Genomic DNA, 18,013 nt, shown 5'->3' with positions numbered 1-18,013 from the left:
GTCCTCGTAGAGTCATTAAAGATTTGAAGAAATAACAGTATCAATTATAAAAGCTCAAGAAACAGAGAAGAAAATGATGTTTTATAATCTAAGAAATCTGTCCAAATGCTAAAATTTTTCTTTGAAGCACGTCACAAGGATGAACAGTGTCTTCCCTCCTGGCAGGAAAGTCAGTGTTTCTTTCACTTCCGCCCCATTCACCTGTAACAGCTCCTAATTATCATTTGGCAAACTTCTGAGCAGGTAAGATGGACTCACCACTGAACTTGAGGTTGTTTCTATAGGCTTGGTGGAAGGAGCATTCCAGAACAGTTCTTTCATTAGCTCTACCAGACCAACCAGCATCAGCCTCCCACCTGTCACTTTGATAGAGGTGACTGGTCCCTCCATGTCTTTGTTGATCATGTTTCTGTGTTTCCGAGTGCAAGTGGTCAATTTAATTGGATGCTAATAGTCCTGTCCTCCGAGAGTAAGGCAGAACCTCAACTGAACAGACTTCTGTCCTATTCAGGCCTTTCCCATAATGGAGCAGTCTTTGGTGCCTAAAATTCCATCTTTTGGACCTCATATCAGTCCGTGTTCTTGGTTGCGCCAGAAACCATCTCGGAGTGATTTAAGCAGAAGATGAATTTACTAAAGGATACTGGTAGCTCATAGAATCTCTGGAGAGGCTGGTAACCCAGGTTTGAAGGCTACAACAAAGAGTGTCCAAATCACACTTGGAACTGACCTGAGATGACCACGGAGGGTATTTTTACCTTCTACGGGTAGGTAACAGGCTCCACTTTCTCTAAAACTCATTAGGTGGAAAATGTCCCAAACATCGAAAAGGAGCTGGGAGGTCAAAGAGAGAATAATAAATGTTCACTATGGTTTCATCTTCTGGTTTTTGCACTATCCCTGAAACATTTTTTTTCTCCTGGAGTCTCAAAATTGCAATGTGGTGTACAATCAGGTAGAAGGAAACTGGCACTTATTGAACACCAACCTAGTGCCCAGAAGATTCATATACAATACCTTAATCCTATGAACAACTCTCTAATGTGGGTCTCATTATCAACACCCTTGTTATGTAGTATATTATTATCCCCCAAGGATGGATTAAGTAACCGTTATAGGTTGAATTGTGTCGCCTCAAAATTTGTATGTTAAAGTCCTAACCCCCACTACCTCAGAATGTGAACTTATTTGGAGATAAGGTCTTTATTAGGGTGGACCTTAATCCAGTATGACTGGTGTCATTATTAAAGGGGAAATTTGGAGACATATGCACACAAGGAGAGCGCCACGTGAAGATGAAGGCAGAGATTGGGGTGATGCTTCTACAAGCTAAGGAACACCAGAGATTGCCAGAAAACCACCAGAAGCTAGGGGAGAGACCTGAAACATCTTCTCCCTCACAGCCCTCAAAAGAACCAACCCTGCTGACACCTCGATCTAGGACTTCTGGCCTCCAGAACTGAGACAATACATTTCTGCTGTTTAAGCCACCCAGGTTGTGGGACTTTGTTATGGCAGCCCTAGTGAACGAATGCTACAGACATTCACCCAAATTCTCGTAGCCAGTGAGAAGCAGAGCCATGTTTGAACCCAGGTTTGGCCAATCCAACACCCCAGTTTTCTTCACTGTAACTGTCATGATTCCTCTCTACAGAAAACTCTGGGATCATCTATAACCTAGACTTGATGGTGATCAAATATTTTAAGTTGAAGGACCTGAGCTGGGTGGAAAGATGTTCGTTTCAGTCATGCTGAGTTTGAGATGCCTGAGGATATCCAGGTGTCCAGTAAACAGTTGAATATATGAATCTGAAGTTCAAGGAGATATCCAGGCTCAAGAGAGGCAGTTGGAAGTCATTGATATATAGGTGAAAACTGAAACTCTGAGTGTGAATGAGATCAACCTGGCTATGAACCAGTGGGCTGAGGATGGAACCCTGGTGCAGCAGAGACTTCTATTTGCTGCCCGCACCCCCCCCCCCCACCCCAATCCACTCCATTCTTTCCTTCTCCCATAATAAAAGAAACTTTAGCTGAGCACATGGCCTCCCAAAATAAAGACTACATTTCCCAGGCTGCTTTGCATCTAGGTGTGGCCATATTCTGGCTAATGGGATGTCAGTTGTCAGCTTCCTGAAAACGCTCTTGAGACAGTTCACGCCCTTTATTTACTCTTTTTCTACATCTTTCCTCCATCCTGCTCCCTGGAACTTGGATGCTGCCTTGAATCACAAGAATGAGAATCATTCCCAAGGAATAGTAGGGTAGTTAATTGAAAGAGGCCTGTGATCTGGGACTTCCTGAAATAGAGAGGCCATACGAGCCCTGGATTGCAAATATCTGGACATTGTACAAGAGTTAAAATACTACCTTGTTCAGGTGAATGTTGCTTTTTCTGGTTACTCACTGCTATGCTTAATCCCAACTAACATGCCTAGTGAACACTTGGATTTAAGAGGTGGATATAGAAAGATGAGAAGGTGATCAAAAAGGAATGGTCAAGATAATAGCACATCTATTGCTCAACCTGCCCATAGGAGCATCATTCTTCTGGAAATAATTCTTCTAACTAGGTGGTTCCACTGGGAACCACCATCTTTTCATAGGTCCTGGCTTCCTGACTACAGTGATTAACCAATTATAGTGATTGGTCCCAGAATGGGCATTTGATTCAAGTTAGGTTAAACAGCCCCTCCTTGAGATTTTTACCTTGAAGTCAGAGAAAGCAGTTCTCAAACCCTCTAAGATGTTTGAGGCCAGGAGCCACTGATGGGCATGTCTCTTATCATTTGGAAAGACCTGGTCTGAGAGAATGAAGCCATTGTGGAAAAAGAAGAAGCAATGAAGGACCTGGAGAGTCCTGCCACCATGGTCTTTGGTTCAGTCACGCCTGAGTTCCATCCATATGTCTGTCTTTACCAGAGCTTCCCACATGAGCTAATTCATCCCCACTCTTACCTAAGCCAGCTCATCTTGTGGCCAAAAGAATTGTGAGCAATGGGAGGAGAACTAAGAAAGTATGCTATCATGAAAAAGGATGTTAAAGAGGAATCAACAGTGTCAGGGGCAGTAGAAGGGTCCAGTCAGTTACAGACCAAAAAGTGTCTGAGGGATTTGCCAATTAAGGTGGTCACCACCATGAAAGCAATTTAGTAGAGTTGGGCCTGGAACCAGATTCCAATAAGTTTAGGAGTGAACACGAAGTTAAGAAGAAGAGGCAGTGAACACAGAGACCTCTTCTGAGGAATTGGAAAGAAGAAAGTTTGAAGGATAGCTACAGGTGGGCCTTGAGTTTAGGAGGTTTTGTTAAAAAGCAAGAATCATTTTTTTTAAAAAAGATTTTATTTTTCCTTTTTCTTCCCAAAGCACCCCTGGTGCATACTTGTATATTTTTCAGTTGTGGGTCCTTCTAGTTGTGGCATGTGGGATGCCGCCTCAGCATGGCCTGATGAGCGGTGCCATGTCCGCACCCAGGATCCAAACGGGGGAAACCCTGGGCCACCAAAGCAGAGCACGTGAACTTAACCACCCGGCCACGGGGCCGGCTCCTAAAAAACAAGAATCTTGAGCATGTTTATAGGCTGAGCAGAAGCAGTTGGAGATATGGGAAGGGAAAGGGGGCAAACATTGATGAGGCAGGGCCCAGATTGGAATGGGAGGGGATGGAATTAAGGTCAAATGGTGGGTGTTGAACAGGAGGAAAAATACCTCTTCTTTCTGAGGACAGGGGCTAAGGGTGGCAGTGGAGTGGGCAAAGTTGGAGTCTCTTCCCTTTGCTAGCCTCAATTTTCTCATGAAGAAAGGCAGAATCACCAGGTGAAGTGGAAGAGGGCAAGAGTGAGGAGAAATCTTGAGGCAAGTAGGGAAAACTTTCTTTGAAAAATGAGGGGAATTGAAGAGGAGGCTGCTCTGGGACAGTCCTGATGGCTGGGCTGGGCCAGGGGGCCGTGAAGGGTCCTTCCATGCCATTCTGCGATTTTCTCCAAGAGTTGTCCTCTGTCTTGGTCAAGGAGTGAGTAAAAGCACTACACTAGGATTAAGTCTCCAGGCAGACGAAGCAGAAACTGGAGCACAGAGGTGATGGGGAAAGAGTGTTCTGATGCCATAACATGGTTTCCATGCTGAGTACAAGGAGAGAAGGAGAAGCTAAATGCTGGAGTGGGAGGAGGGCACAGACGCAGGCAAGAGGGAGGACATGGAGATGAAACGCTGCATGGCCCAGAAAACAAAGACGCCTCGCTGGGTGGGGAAAAACAACCCCGGACTCTAAATTTTAAAACAGGACTTGTTTCTAAGACCTGCGTTACAGGGAGGAAGGAAGAGAGTGCTTGCCGGCCAGGGCCCGGGCACCATCACACCCGCTTCTGAACATACTTATTTACCTAGAGGCTTTCTTATGTACGTGGATGTACCCAAGACCCAAGCTTACCCACACAACCTCCCAGGAATTGCTCTGTGATCCACGGAGGAGAGAGGCTCAGCGCTGGCAAAAACAAAAACTCCAAAAGAGAAAACCAATAGCTTGCATTTGCAAACAGGTCAAATACACATTTGAAAACAAGGGGAGTCAGGGTGTTCTAAAGAAACAAGAGGAATGTGACCTTGAAGTTCTGTGAAGTGGTCGTGATGGTGGGTCCATGGAGTAAAATATTAAGGATCATTTCTCTTAGTTTACTTTTTAACCGAATATGTGATATGAACTTCTGATGTTGGAGGGGTTGGTTTGCTCATCACCTCTCATGATTCTGCACCAGGGTCAATTTCTGAGTGACTCCTGGAGGGGTACGGGTGTAAAATGCAATCCCCGCCTCCTCCCAACCAATGACTACAATGCAGATGGAGGCAAACAGAGAGCCCTTGGCTTAGGGGCAGGGCACTGCAAACCCCACAGCCCCAGCTCAGGCGATGTGAAGAGGAAAACAGCCTCCACAGACAGAGACTGACAGCAACCCAGTTCTCAGTCTGAGCATTGAGCAAGTAAAGAACCAAATGTTTGGCTTTAATAATAAAGGTCCAGGAGGGAGAGACAGGCTGGCCCCAGCTCAGAGAACTCAGGACAAACCAGTGGGAACCCAGGAAAAGGATCCTGGCCGACCAGGAAGTGTTCCCGCAGCCATACCAGGCCTCGAGGACCACTGTTCCTTAGACCGGGGCACCTGCTGCAGGAACCACTGTGAGGCTTGATCATTTATAGCCTGTAAATACGCATCACACTCTGCATCTAGGCCTCACTGCAGAGGGTGGGCTCCCTTACCCTTAACAAACCCTTTTGTGACTTTCAAAAAGTCTCAGCTTAGAGAAACCTTCTACTATTATAAACAGGCACCCAGACCCAGGGTACCATGCCTGGTAGAGTCAAGACGCTGGTGGTTAAACAGGTAAACCACTCACTATCTTACGGAATATTATTTTAACAAAAATTTCTGTCAGGGTGTGCTACGTACTTATATACCACATTTTTCTTATGTTTATTTTGTTACTGGGGTGTGTGTGTGTACATTAGTTAGGAATCTTTCAGTTGCCAATAACAGAAAACCCAATTTCAACTGGCTTAACCAGTAAAGGGATTATATTAGCTCACATGCTCAACAAATATTTATTGACAGGCTGCTATGTGTCAGGCCACTGAAAAGTTTGGAGGTAGTTTACCTTCAGGCAAAGCCTGATCCAGCAGCTTAAATGGTTTCATCAAGGACATGATTTGTCTCTTTTTCTCTCTGCTCTACCTTCCACATGTTTCTTATCAAGCTCCACATGATAGTTGTCCCATCCTCCCCTCCCCTCTCCCAGAATCTCATTTTCCTCACATAGAAGAGAGAGTCTCCCCAGATATCTCCCTCAGAATCTCGAGGACTCGCTCTCCATGGCTATGTTCCTGTCCCTGACCCATCAGGGTGGCTGGGCATAGAATATGCTGATTGGCCTAAACATATGAAGACCCACCCCTGGAACCGGGAATAGATCCACACCCACCCCAATCACCTGGGGCAGAAGTGAAGTCCCCAAAAGAGAAGAGGGATGCTTGGGCAGAGGAAGGGTGAATGAATGCTGGAGAAACAAGCAACAGATAGTCATTACTGCATCCTATCATTGTTCCACTGCATGGAAATCTCCCCGTAATGGTTGAGAGCACAGACCAGAGCCAGACCACCGGGGTTAGAATCCTGACACCACGCCTAGGAGCTGTGTGAACTTGGGCAAGTTATTTAATCTCTCCGTGCCTCAGTTTCCTATAAAGTGAGGATAATGATAGTACCCGCCTCATAGGATTGCCATGAGGATTAAATGGGTTAGTATCTGTAAAGCAGTTAGAAGAGTGACTGGCACTTAGGAGGCACTGACAAGCGTTTGTTACATAAATGTGTTTAGAACTATTGTGGCATTGTGCACACAGCATGGGGAGGCCAATAATTGCTTGCAGAGTGAATGGAGTGAGTGACAAAGCTGGGAGCAAGTTTCCTTGACTGCTAGACTGCCGTCGAGACCTTCCCCCTGCCACTCCTTCTCTCAGGGCTGGTCCTCCCGCCCTGGGGTCCATTGATGAGTGCCCCCACTGCCCCGGTGGTTAAGATGGCACTGCCCTAGAAGGCATCACTAGAGCAGCATCCTTTCCTACAAACCGACAAGAAATGCATAGGGTGGGTCCTGGGGCCCCATCAGGGTGCTTCTGGAATAAATGATCTACATGTGTCACGATCATCTGTATGACGGGTTAGGGCTGGCTAATCCCCAGCCTGTGACTTTTCACGCTTCTCAGGCTGTATAAAAATGAACCGTAATCAGGCTGATCTATAGTTAGACAGTTCCTGCTTCCGAGCACACTGACTGAGGGTGGGTGTGTTTATGCATTTGCATAAAGCTGACGGATGCAGAGGGCTATGGCGTTTTGTTTTGTTTTTTTTTTAACGAGGGAATGGGCTATTCTCCCAGAAGTGGAGCCAGAGAAGAAGAGGTGAAAATAAGGAAGAGTCACAGCTTTTCCAAATGGAAAGGAAGGGGAGAGTAAACACAAGATAAAGTATATCAACGCTCTGCCTGCAAGGAAGGAATGAGCTGTTTAAAAAAACTTACCAACAGGTGAATGTGAGGGAGGAGGAAGGGGTGTGTGACCTGACTTTCCCATCTGCCTACTCCCTGCCCTTTTCCGGTACATACATTAGGGGAAGATGTAATCGGCTCTGTTTTCTACGTACAGGAATATTTAGATATGCAAATGAGCACAGCATGTTAATGAGCCGAGGGTGATTACACTGCGGGGAGCTGCCAGCCCCGGCTGAACAATAGGTGAAGGGACTCCAGGTGTCTGCGAAGGGGGAATGGATTATTCTGAGTCGTTCCCACCACCCACCCCTGCCTCAGTGCCACCGACTTGTCTACAGAATGAAAATGTTGAGCCAAGTTCTTCCTTCTAGCTCCCAGATTCTAAACCTAAGGAGTTCCAATGAGAAGTGGGAGACCAGGAAAGACCAGGATCTCATCAGGGAATTGCCCCAGAGGCCACTGAACTGGACCAGAGGCAGGAAGGGTAGATAAGCAGCCAGGGCCACACACAGCTTCCTCAGGTGGGAAGGATCGTCTGGCAAGCACAGTGGAATTGGGGCAGCAGAAGTGGGACCCTTCGGAGGGGGCAGGTCACTCTGTGCCTCTTTGGGCGGCATTTGGTCGAAAGATGGTGATTGGGAATCTGCATGCTTTTCAGAAGTCAGGGCAAAGTTTTGGAGTGGGAAACAGGAAATAAAAGAGTCTACTTTGGATTGCTAAGGAGAGATGCTCAGTATTACTGAAAAGGGCACGGACTTTGTGATTGTACAAACCTGGGTTTATTGAGCCAGATCCGTCGGACTTGTTTTATCCGTGAACCCTGGCTAACTAGGTGCACAGCTAACCTTCTCCTACTAACAAGACAGGACCTGGCCTGTCATGTATCACTGTCCTGACAACCACTTGAGGGTTACCTAGCGTAGGACGCAGTTGGGGAAGAATCTTACGGAAAACTTGTGTTGCTCAGGCAGATGCCCAGCCTGGACATCCTGGGTCTGGAGGAGTGTACCAACCCAGCCAGCTCAAACAGGATCTGCAATGTACGTTCTGAACTGTTGTTCTGTGGGCAATAGAACAGGGCATTGTCACTTCTTGTCAGCCTCCTGATCTCTGTGACACCCAAAGAAAGAAGCATGGGCTTTTCTCCCAAAGGGTGGTGTCTCTGCTTGAACTTTTATAGACTCCCATGAAAGGCTTAAAACTGTCTCAAAACAGCCTAAGTCTTTGCTAAGTCCCCTCAAATCCCCTCCATCTGCCATGTGCCTAGATGGCTCCAGGATGAGGACATGTCCCTAGCCTTCTATTAAGGGCATTTGATTTTGCACCATGTCACTACAGCACCGCTGAACCTTATCTATAAATATGGATGCTATGCTAACAAGACTAGTACTCATTTAATGGCAGTGCAGTACAGGCTTGTGTGCAGCAGGCATACACAGAGAATGGTATTGAGAAACGGGAGAGATAATTAGAGTTTAATAAATGGTGATTTGTTCCTTGCTGCTGCGTGTGTCAGGGGTTGGGGAGGGATGAAATAGAGTGGGGCGCTTCCAGAAAGTGAAATGTAGATAGCAGGTCTGCCATGACAGCTTTATTTTGATTGTAACATTGCCCAGGCTTGAAGTTAATTCTCATTTACCTACAGATCCTTTTCCCTGAAAACACCCCCTGTGGAACAGGAGTGGAAGAAACAATTAGATCAGAAATATTTATCACTGGGACCGAATTTTAACTAGAGTCACGGAACGAAGAAGAGCCTGGGGCTCCAGAGACAAAGTGAAGCTGAGAATTAAAACAACTATCCGGATCATTCAGGAGGAGAAGTATCATCATTTTTGCTTGAATAAGCGTCTGAATTATCTGAATAGTTGTTCCCATCCTCTTTTTGGTCTGATGGGGAAGATCTGGCCAATAGATCCAGTAGCGAAAAATGGAAGTTGGGAGCGCAGCGAGAGAAAGGACAGGAAGGCTGGTTGAGCCTGAATCCCTCTGGCCCCCCAAGGGGTGGTGGATAGAGCCTGGCTCAGTCAGGGGCTGGGGGTTCCTTGGAGCTGGTGGCAAGAAAGTAAACAAAGCTAAAAAAACACATGGAAAACCAAGGTCCAACAAACCGGACATGCAGCCTGAAGGGAACTGGATTTGGTGTGTGGTGCTGGGAAGCTGGAAGACAAAGCAAAACAGAATCAGGAGCTGTGTGTGTGTGCGTATGCACGTGCGTGTTCAGAAAGGGTAAAACGATTGCCCGCACCGGGGTTCCCCAACCTGGCTGCACATCACTTTTACCTGCTAAGCTTCTAAATGCAGACTCTTGGGCTCCACTGGCAGACCAAAAGAAGCGGAATTTCCTGGGGCAGGGGTGGCCTGCTGGTGTGCAAATGGAAGGTATGATTTTGTTCAATGGGCCCTGGAAGTCTCTCCTTTTCAAAGACAGCTACTTTACTTAAATGCCTGAATGATCCGTTAGTTGAGATTCATTCCTTGCCCACTTGTGTGTTCATTTGTCAAACACAAATTTCCCTTGAAAGGCAACACAACAGTTTCCAAGCTTGCTATAGAAATTAGTGATAGCTAATTGTGGCGGATTCGAATTTCCACAAATTATTTGATACTCTTCCCTTCAGGAGGTGGGACTCTCCTTGAGTATGGGTTGGACTTAATGACTCGCTTCTAACAAATAGAATAGAGCAGAAGCGATGGCATGTGACGTCCAAGACCAGGTCATAAAGGGCATTGCAGCTTCCACCTTGTTCTCCATTTTGGATTGTTCACTCTGGGAGAAGCCAGCCGCCATATTGTGAGGACGCTCAAGCAGCCTACAAAGATGTCCATGTGGTGAGGAACTATGGCCGCCTGCCAACAGCCATGTGAAGGAGCCATCTTGGAAGTAGACCCTCCAGCCCCGGCTGAGCTTTCAGATGATGCAGCCCCAGCTGACATTTGACTGCAATCTCATGAGAGACCCTGAGCCAGAACTGCCCAGCTAAGCCACTCCTGATTTCTAACCCTCAGAAACTGAGTTATCTAATAAATATTTGTTGTTTTAAGCTGCTAAATTTTGGAGGAATTTGTTACTCAGCAATAAAGAATACACTAATCATGGCTAAGATTTACTGAACGTGTATATGTGGCAAGCTTCACATATGTTAACCTGTTTAAACCCCTTAGCAATCCTATGAGATAGTTACTATTATTAGCTCCATTTTATAGATGAGGAAACTAAAGTTTTCAAAGTTAAGTGTAGTGAACACTGTTAGCCCCCTTTCGTAGGTAGGTGCACCCATCCCCCAATTGCTATGTGTTGGCTGCTAATGACTCACAGCTTCCCCCTCTCCAGAGAATTGCCCTTGGCTGAATGAGAGTGGTCTCACCTAGCGAAGTGACACACTCCTTCTCCCCCGACTGTGGTAGCCCTCAGCCAATGACTAACTGTTGTAGGATGGGACCATCTGAAGGTAGGACCAACCCTATGGTGCAATTTATCCTCCAGAGCTGCCTGTGGGGTCAGGCAAAAGCTAGACTCTAGCTGGAATTGCACCCTTGCTTAGATCCGTCTGCCTCTCCTCCCCTGCTTCCCTCACCCCTTTTCTCCCAAGAGCACTCCCTCAATAAATCAAGTGCCCAGAATCCTGTTCCAGGCTCTGCTTCAAGGGAACCCAACCTAAGTTGGATGTTAAGTAATTTACCCAATGGTATACTGCCTGGATTTGCACCCAGGCTGACTGACTCCAGAGTCCACGCTCATCATTGCCTCCAGCAGAGCAATACCAGTAGGCACCAAATTCTGGACTCCTATTCTGGCATGAGACAAGGGGAGTCTGGTTCACTTTGGCTTTTTGGAGGTGCTGGTCCTGCCCTTGCACCTCACAGATAACACCACATAAAAGCCAGCTTCCCCTCGCTGCCCCTCCCAACCTCCAGTCTTCATCCCTTATACTTCTCACTCTTACCCATCATCCCGATCTCCACCCTTGCCATTAGTTTTAGTCTCCTCCCTTGAAAAGGATTTAAACTTTCCTTTCCATAGCGGATTGAACTGTGTCTTCCCGAAAGATATGTCCACGTCCTAACCCCTGGCACCAGTGAATATGACCTTGTTTGGAAATAGAGGCTTTGCAGGTGTGATTAAGGTAAGGATCTCAAGATAAGGTCGTCCTGGAATTAGGGTGGGCCCGAAATCCAAGGACTGGTGTCCTTATAAGAGGAAGGGGAGAGTGATTTGAGACAGAGGCACAGGGAGAAAGCCATGTGAAGACAGAGGCAGAGACTGGAGTGACATGTCTATAAGCCAAGGAACACCAAGGACTGCCAGAGCCACAGAAGGTAGGAGATGGGCATGGGATGGATTCTGCCTCAGAACATGCAGAAGGTGCCAGCCATGCCGACATCTTGACTTTGGACCTCTGGCCTCCAGAGCTATGACAGAATGAGTTTCTGTTGTTTTAAGCCCAGCCAGTTTGTGGTAATTTGTCATGGCAGCCACAAGAAACAAATTCGCCCCCCTTCAGAGGCTCCTGGTTCATTTCCATCCTAAACCTCAGCAGTGGAGTGAGGATGGGGAATTATAAACACCATATAGTTTACTAAGCACGCCTTTATCTCGCTTGGATCTAGTCACAACCTTGGGATGTTATGTTGTTTCGTAGGTAAAGTGGTGTTATTATCACTCCCATTTCTCTCTCTTCTTTTTTTTTTTTTTACAACTGAGGACAAGGGCCCAGGAAGTTTAAGTGATTTGTCCAAGATCCCACAGCAGGATGGCCTAGAGCCTGGAATTTGGGTCTCTAGATTCCAAATCCTGACCTCTTTAGTCCACAAGAGGAGATCAGCAGGAACACAGGGACCTGTCCACTGTCTACAACCCCTCACTTTCAAATGGAGATACTTGGGGTATGGGGGCGGGGGGAGCAGGAAGCAGGCGCCAGTCTTCCCACCCTTCTGCCTTGCTCAGAATTACCATAAACCTTTGATAGCATATAATATCTCCCATAAACTGCAGCAACAAAGTCTGGCTGAAACATTTAAGTGACCCTTCAGATCCTTAATGATGCTATAAATGCAATCCTGGTGTGATTTATAAAGCTATTAAAATAAATGCTCCCACTAAAATAAACATTGCTACCTCTCAGCATATGTTTACTTGCATAACATAAGCACAAACTCACCTGAATATGCAAAAACTGAATCAACTATGACAAAGGCAGGGATGGGTGCCGAACACAAATGAACTGGGTGTGTGCATGTCTTGAGGGCCTCTTCAAAGGGGAGGTGGTCTTTCAGCCTTGAAGTCCTTGCCTTGCTTCTCGGTTTGGAGAAATGCCTCCATGGCCTGATGTCCCGCTGATGCCACTCCATGCATGAATTTGCACATTATGCACAGAAAAGCGCTTCTTATAATGCTCTCCCCAACCTTTCTGCGTGGTTCAGCTCACATGGAGAGCCCCACTTGGGTCTTTACCATTTCTTACATCACAGAAATGTCTGCAGGGCCTTGGACCAGGGGAGGGGCATGATCAAATTTGCTAATCACATCTTTGAAGCAGGAGCTGTTGGGGCTATATAGGAGGCATGAACCCAGACCTGAATTTAATTCATCTTCAATACCACAGCTCTTTCAACTGCTGCATCTGTTCATTATGTAAGAGAGAACATTTGAGAAAAAAAATTGAATACGTTTGAGATAATGCCCAGGGGTCACATAGGACTCAACGAAAGAGCGGTGGGAAGAAGTTCGCGCCTGCGCATCTTATTCACTATGCTAACCTTAGTGTCTACCTGGGGTGCCTGGCACTCAGAGCATGACAGAAATAAGGACAGAAGGACACAGACAGGAAAGAAGAGGAAGAGAAAAGGAATTCAAAATAATCTATGCCACTAGGGAACCCAGCTTCAAGTCCTGGTTCCACTACTTACTGGCTGTGTGACTTTAGGAAAAACTTCTGAATTTCTCTGAATCTCTATTTCCTCATTTTGATCTGAGGACAATAATATCATTCCATTATGAGTTTTACACAACATAAAAATATCTAGAACAGTGCCTGACACAGATTAAGTGCTCCATTCCCTAAATGTTTGTTGAATGAAAGAAAGAAAGGAAAGGAGGGAGGGAGAGAGGTAAGAAGGGAGGAAGGAAAGAAGGAAGGAAGGAGGAAGGAAGGGAGGAAGACTGGTTGTTTCCCTGTGGATAAATGGCCCTGGAGCTTGGGCTCAATAAGTATGGTGCATGGGGCCAAGTTGATCAGTTCCCCAGGCGTGTCAGTGGCGTGCTCCCTGCCTCCTTATTTATGTGCTGGGTTTTCATCGTTTACCATCCACACTTAGGGCATTAATTCCCTGAGAAGAGCAGCCGGGAATGTGCCAGCTAGTCAGGTGACAGAGATAACGGCAGCTAAGGTTGTAATTCCTGTCCTATTGACAGCCCTTCAAAGAAAAGAAGAAGAATGGAGCAGCTGAAAACTCCCATTCAAAGTCAGTAACAATAAGTTACAAGTGACTGTGTGTGTGGAGGGCAAGTGAGAGGTGGGCAGGAGGAGGATAGCGAGCCAGCCCCGCTCTTTGTCCCAGCCATGGAGCAGAAGGTCCAATCAGGCTGTGCACCAAGAGCCCATTTAGAGTTTAGGCAAAAATTTAAGTTTTCCAATTTAGAAAACAAAAGTTTAAGAGCTTGCTTTTTTCTTCTTTTGTACCCAATACCTTTGGAACCTTTAAAATTATGTTACTTAGGGGGCTGGCCCAGTGGCATAGCTGTTAAGTTCACACACTCCACTTTGGTGGTCCAAGGTTCACCAGTTAGGATCCCAGGCACAGACCTATGTATCGCTTATCAAGCCACGTTGTAGCAGTCTCCCACATACAAAATAAAGGAAGATGGGCACAGATGTTAGCTCAGGGCCACTCTTCCTCAGCAAAAAAAGAGAAAGATTAGCAGTGGATGTTAGCTCACGGCTAATCTTCCTCCAAAAAAAATTGTATTACTTGGAATGTACGTTTCAGGTGCTGTGAAAAACACTTTGGTGGTTCCTCAAAAAGTTAAACATGGAGTTACCACGTGATCCAGCAATTCCACTCCTAGGAATATGCTCAGAAGAATTGAAAACAGATACTCAAACAAGTACATGTATGTACGTGTTCATAGCTGCACTATTCACAATAACCAAAAGGTGCAAACAGCCCAAACATCCATCAACAGATAAATGATAAACAAATAATGGTATATTCATACAATGAAATATTATTTGCCATAACAAGGAAAGAAATACTGATCCATGCTACAATGTGGATGAACCTCAAAAACATTACACCAAGTGAAAGAAGCCAGGCACAAAAGATATTGTATGATTCCAAGTATATGAAATGATATAAAATGAAATGAAATATTCAGAATAGGCAAATCTATAGAGACAGGATGAAGACTAGTGATTGCCAGGGGCTGGGGGAGGAGGTAATGGGGAGAAATTGCCTAATGGGTAAGGGGTTTACTTGGGCGTAATGGAGATGTTTTGGAACCAGATAGAGTTCCTGGCTGCACAATATTGTGAATCTGCTAAACGCCACTGAACGGTTCACTTTAAAATGGCTAATTTTATGTAATATGAATTTTACCTCAACAAATTATTTTTTAAATCATATTAATAAATGTAATTATTTTAATATATACACACCATAAAGAAAATTCTAGTCCCACAGATGAGTATAAATGAAAAACAGATCTCTTTTCTGCACCTGACCTCAGTTCTCCCCATAAGCAACTACTAGAGGGCTTTGTGTATCCTTTCGGAGATATTTTAAGCCTATGCAAATATATATATATATATATATATATTAGTAGCGTACTATACATACTGTTCTGCGGTAGAGAATGTTTTAAAAACACAATTTCATGGGCCTCAACCCAGATCCACTCAATCAGAACTTTCAAGGATGGGCCAAGGATCCGTTTTTACAAATCTCCCCAGGGTCTGTGGATGTGCAGGTGGTGGGTGGAGATGGGGCTGGCCCAGCCTCTGGCTTCCTTGCCATTCCTGGGTACCCAGGCTCCTGCCTTCAGCTTGGTTGGCCTCCTGGGGCCTCCTCAGAGCTGGGGACTCACAAGCACCCTAGCCCTCAGTTCTCCTCCTCCAACACTCCTCTGGGTTCACCATCTGCCTCAGACCACCTCCTGTCCCTCCAGGGATCCAGCTCCCAGGCTTCTCTCAGGGCGTTCCCAAAGGTCAGCATCTCAGAGTCTAGATCTAAGAACCTGATGGAATTCTCACCTTGACTCTGTTGCTACTCCATGGCTGCAAGACGAACTCACAAAAGACTGATTGACAAATCAGGATGTCAATGCGTTTGGAAAATCTCTACCATTCATTGAGCTGCAGCTGTGTGCCAGTACTAGCTTAGGCATTCCTTACGATAGCTTCTCAGGGTAGATCTTAGTAAACCCCATTTTACAAATAAGGGAGGAAAATGCATCTTAGAAAGGTTAAGGAACTTGCAGGCTAATGAGTCGGGGAGCCAGTCTCACTCTAAAATCCATGCTCTTTCTTCTACTCCACGTTGCCACTGGGTCCAAAACTTGTCAGTCACAGTGGGAAGTGGGTCTTGCCAGGAACAGGAACAAGTACATCTGCAATCTGGATGCCTCTTCCTGCCAGCAAGGGCCCTGGGAACTAGATAATAATCCGAAGATGAACACAGAATGCGAGTCAAGGGAAGAGAGCATCTGGAGGCATTGTCCACAAAACTACAGCCGCACTAACCTTGACCCGCACCAGAACTGTCCTCTCTAGCGGCCTGAATACTGGCATCTCCCCAACACAGTAATCTTTGCAGAGTGCCGGGTAAACCCTGGCAGATTTCTGTTTTGTCTCTACTCCATCAAGCTACTGACCCGCACAATGAAATCCCAGCTCCTCCATCTATTAGCCGTGTGACTTCAGACTTCAGAGTCCGGCTTCTGCTCGGTCCTCCCAGGGTTTTTCATGCGTAGTGAATGTATGTAAAACTCACAGCCCAGAGCCCGGTTATGGCTGGTTCCCCTCTCCCTCCTGCAGACACAGCATTTCTCCAGGCACTTTCCTTTTGTCACATTCCAGTCCTAAGGGCTGTCTCCGGTCATGTTTATGGAACTTGGGTAATTCTTAATCCTCTCCCTCCTGGCCCTCTCTCCCCTTTGCCCTCAATCCAAACAGGCATATGATCAGGTCTTGGCCCAGACACAGGGTAGATATAAAAAGGACATTGTATCTGAAACCGGGAGCCCAGAGCTCCTTGCGGGGAGGATTTCTACCTCCTACGGCTCACTAATCAGGCTCGAGGAGTCACATGGGGACCCGTGACCCCCAGCCCAGATGGCCTCCCATCTCGCCGCAGACTGGACAAGCTCCTTGAGACAAAGCAGCTTCCCTCTGCTTGACTCCCAGTCAGCCTCATGGCAGGCTTACCACGCTCTGCGTGAGAGCCGTCTTCCTGCCAAGGGTAGGATGTCAATTCACAAATCAAACCCTCTTACTCCTAATTCTTATCATTATTTCAGGGGACCCTTATCCTTGGCTTGTATTCACCAGACCGCGTCTCCCTAAGTTGGGGGGCAGGACTAACATCCATTGAGTATTTACAACATGCTAAGTGGATTCTACGTGAGTTATTTCATTTCATCCTCATAACAATCTCGGGAGGTGGGTACTGTTTCTATCCCCAGTCCAAAGATAATAACAGTAACTAACATTTAGATAGCACTGTGTAGCAACTGTCATTCTCCACATTTTACGTTTATTAATTCATTCTATCATCACTGCAGTCCTATAGTGTAGATTCTCCATTTGAATCCCTTTGGAGACTCAGAGAGGTTGAGCAAGTGGACCAGGTCACACAGCCGGCAACTGACAGAGGCTGCAATTCAAGTGCGGGTAGTCTGGCTCCCGAGGCTCCTGACCACTCTGCTACACTGCCTCCCGTTATTCTCAAAGCAGGTTCCACATGTAATTTCAGCAGCCCACAGACACCATTACAAATCGATAAGGTGTGAGCCAGATGAGGCCGGGCTCAGCCACACAGGTTCCTGAGGTGCTGAAGGACAGACCATACGGATTGATTTCTCGGCTGGGTCTTTAAATGTCAGCGTGTACGTGACCACCTCAGACCTTGGGCACAGAAATAAAATGCAGAAAGAAAAGGCATTCTAATGTGTGGGATGAGAAGGAGGGGGTCCAGAAGAAGAGCAACAGCCTAAAGCACACACATGTGAAGGCTGGCCAGGCTTCCTGGGACGCGAGAAGGGGCCCCTTATAAGCAGTGGGGGATGGGAGTGGGGTGACCTTGGGCTGCTAGAAAGTCATTTATGGTGTGACACCAACCCGGGAGAGCTGGGTCTTAACCTGATTTAGCTCCTCTGTCCGTATCGATTGGTCACTGTTAGGAACTGCTCATTTAGACCAGCCTGAGCTGGAACACAGCTCATCATCACAAACGCAGTGTGGGAGAGCAAAGACAGCTCGCCCTCCCTCTCAGTCCCCAGAATCTACCCAGACCCCCTCCTGTCACCAGGCCCCGCTGCATGGCCCTCCCGGGCTGCTGAGTTCGATCATTCACTGTTCTGGGAGCCGACGGGCCAGACACACACAGGACGGGGACGGTGCTGCCTACTCTCATGCATCCTGGAAGGGGAGACTAACAGGATAAGGAAGGAAACAGAAATAGGCCTAAGATGAATCTCAGATGTGTTGTGTGAATAAAGAAAATAAAATGAGGTGATGTGGGAGAGACTTGTGGGGAGGGAGGAGAGGAGGAGAAGGTAGCCCTGGAGGGCCTCTCCAAGGAAGTGACGTCTGAGCTGAATTCTGAGCTGGGGGCTGGGGGCACTGTGATATGTGAAGAAAGAGCTCTCCAGGCAGGGGGAACAGCAGAGGCAAAGGTCCTGCAGTGGAGCAGACTCAACCTTTTGGAACCTGAGAAGGCTAGTGCTGTGAGCAGCAGAGAGGTAGGTGGAGAG

At 46.6% G+C, this 18,013-nt stretch overlaps 1 protein-coding gene across 2 annotated transcripts in view; it reads right to left on the bottom strand.

Moving 5' to 3' along the window:
* LYRM9 (LYR motif containing 9) overlaps positions 1-16,198 on the bottom strand; it is a 59,429-nt gene extending 43,231 nt beyond the window's left edge. The window contains exon 1 of one of the 2 annotated variants that reach the window (XM_070482723.1): positions 15,914-16,198. In XM_070482723.1, the coding sequence (XP_070338824.1) occupies positions 15,914-15,941 (28 nt within the window). In that variant the 5' untranslated portion in view covers positions 15,942-16,198. The remainder of the gene's footprint in view (positions 1-15,913) is intronic. The other variant, XM_070482724.1, reaches the window with a different exon arrangement.
* Between the last annotated feature and the right edge of the window lie 1,815 nt (positions 16,199-18,013).

This window comes from Equus asinus, chromosome 13 (assembly GCF_041296235.1).
Source record: "Equus asinus isolate D_3611 breed Donkey chromosome 13, EquAss-T2T_v2, whole genome shotgun sequence".
NCBI classification, from domain to species: Eukaryota; Metazoa; Chordata; class Mammalia; order Perissodactyla; family Equidae; genus Equus; species Equus asinus.
This window is presented reverse-complemented; position numbering and strand designations above follow the sequence as displayed.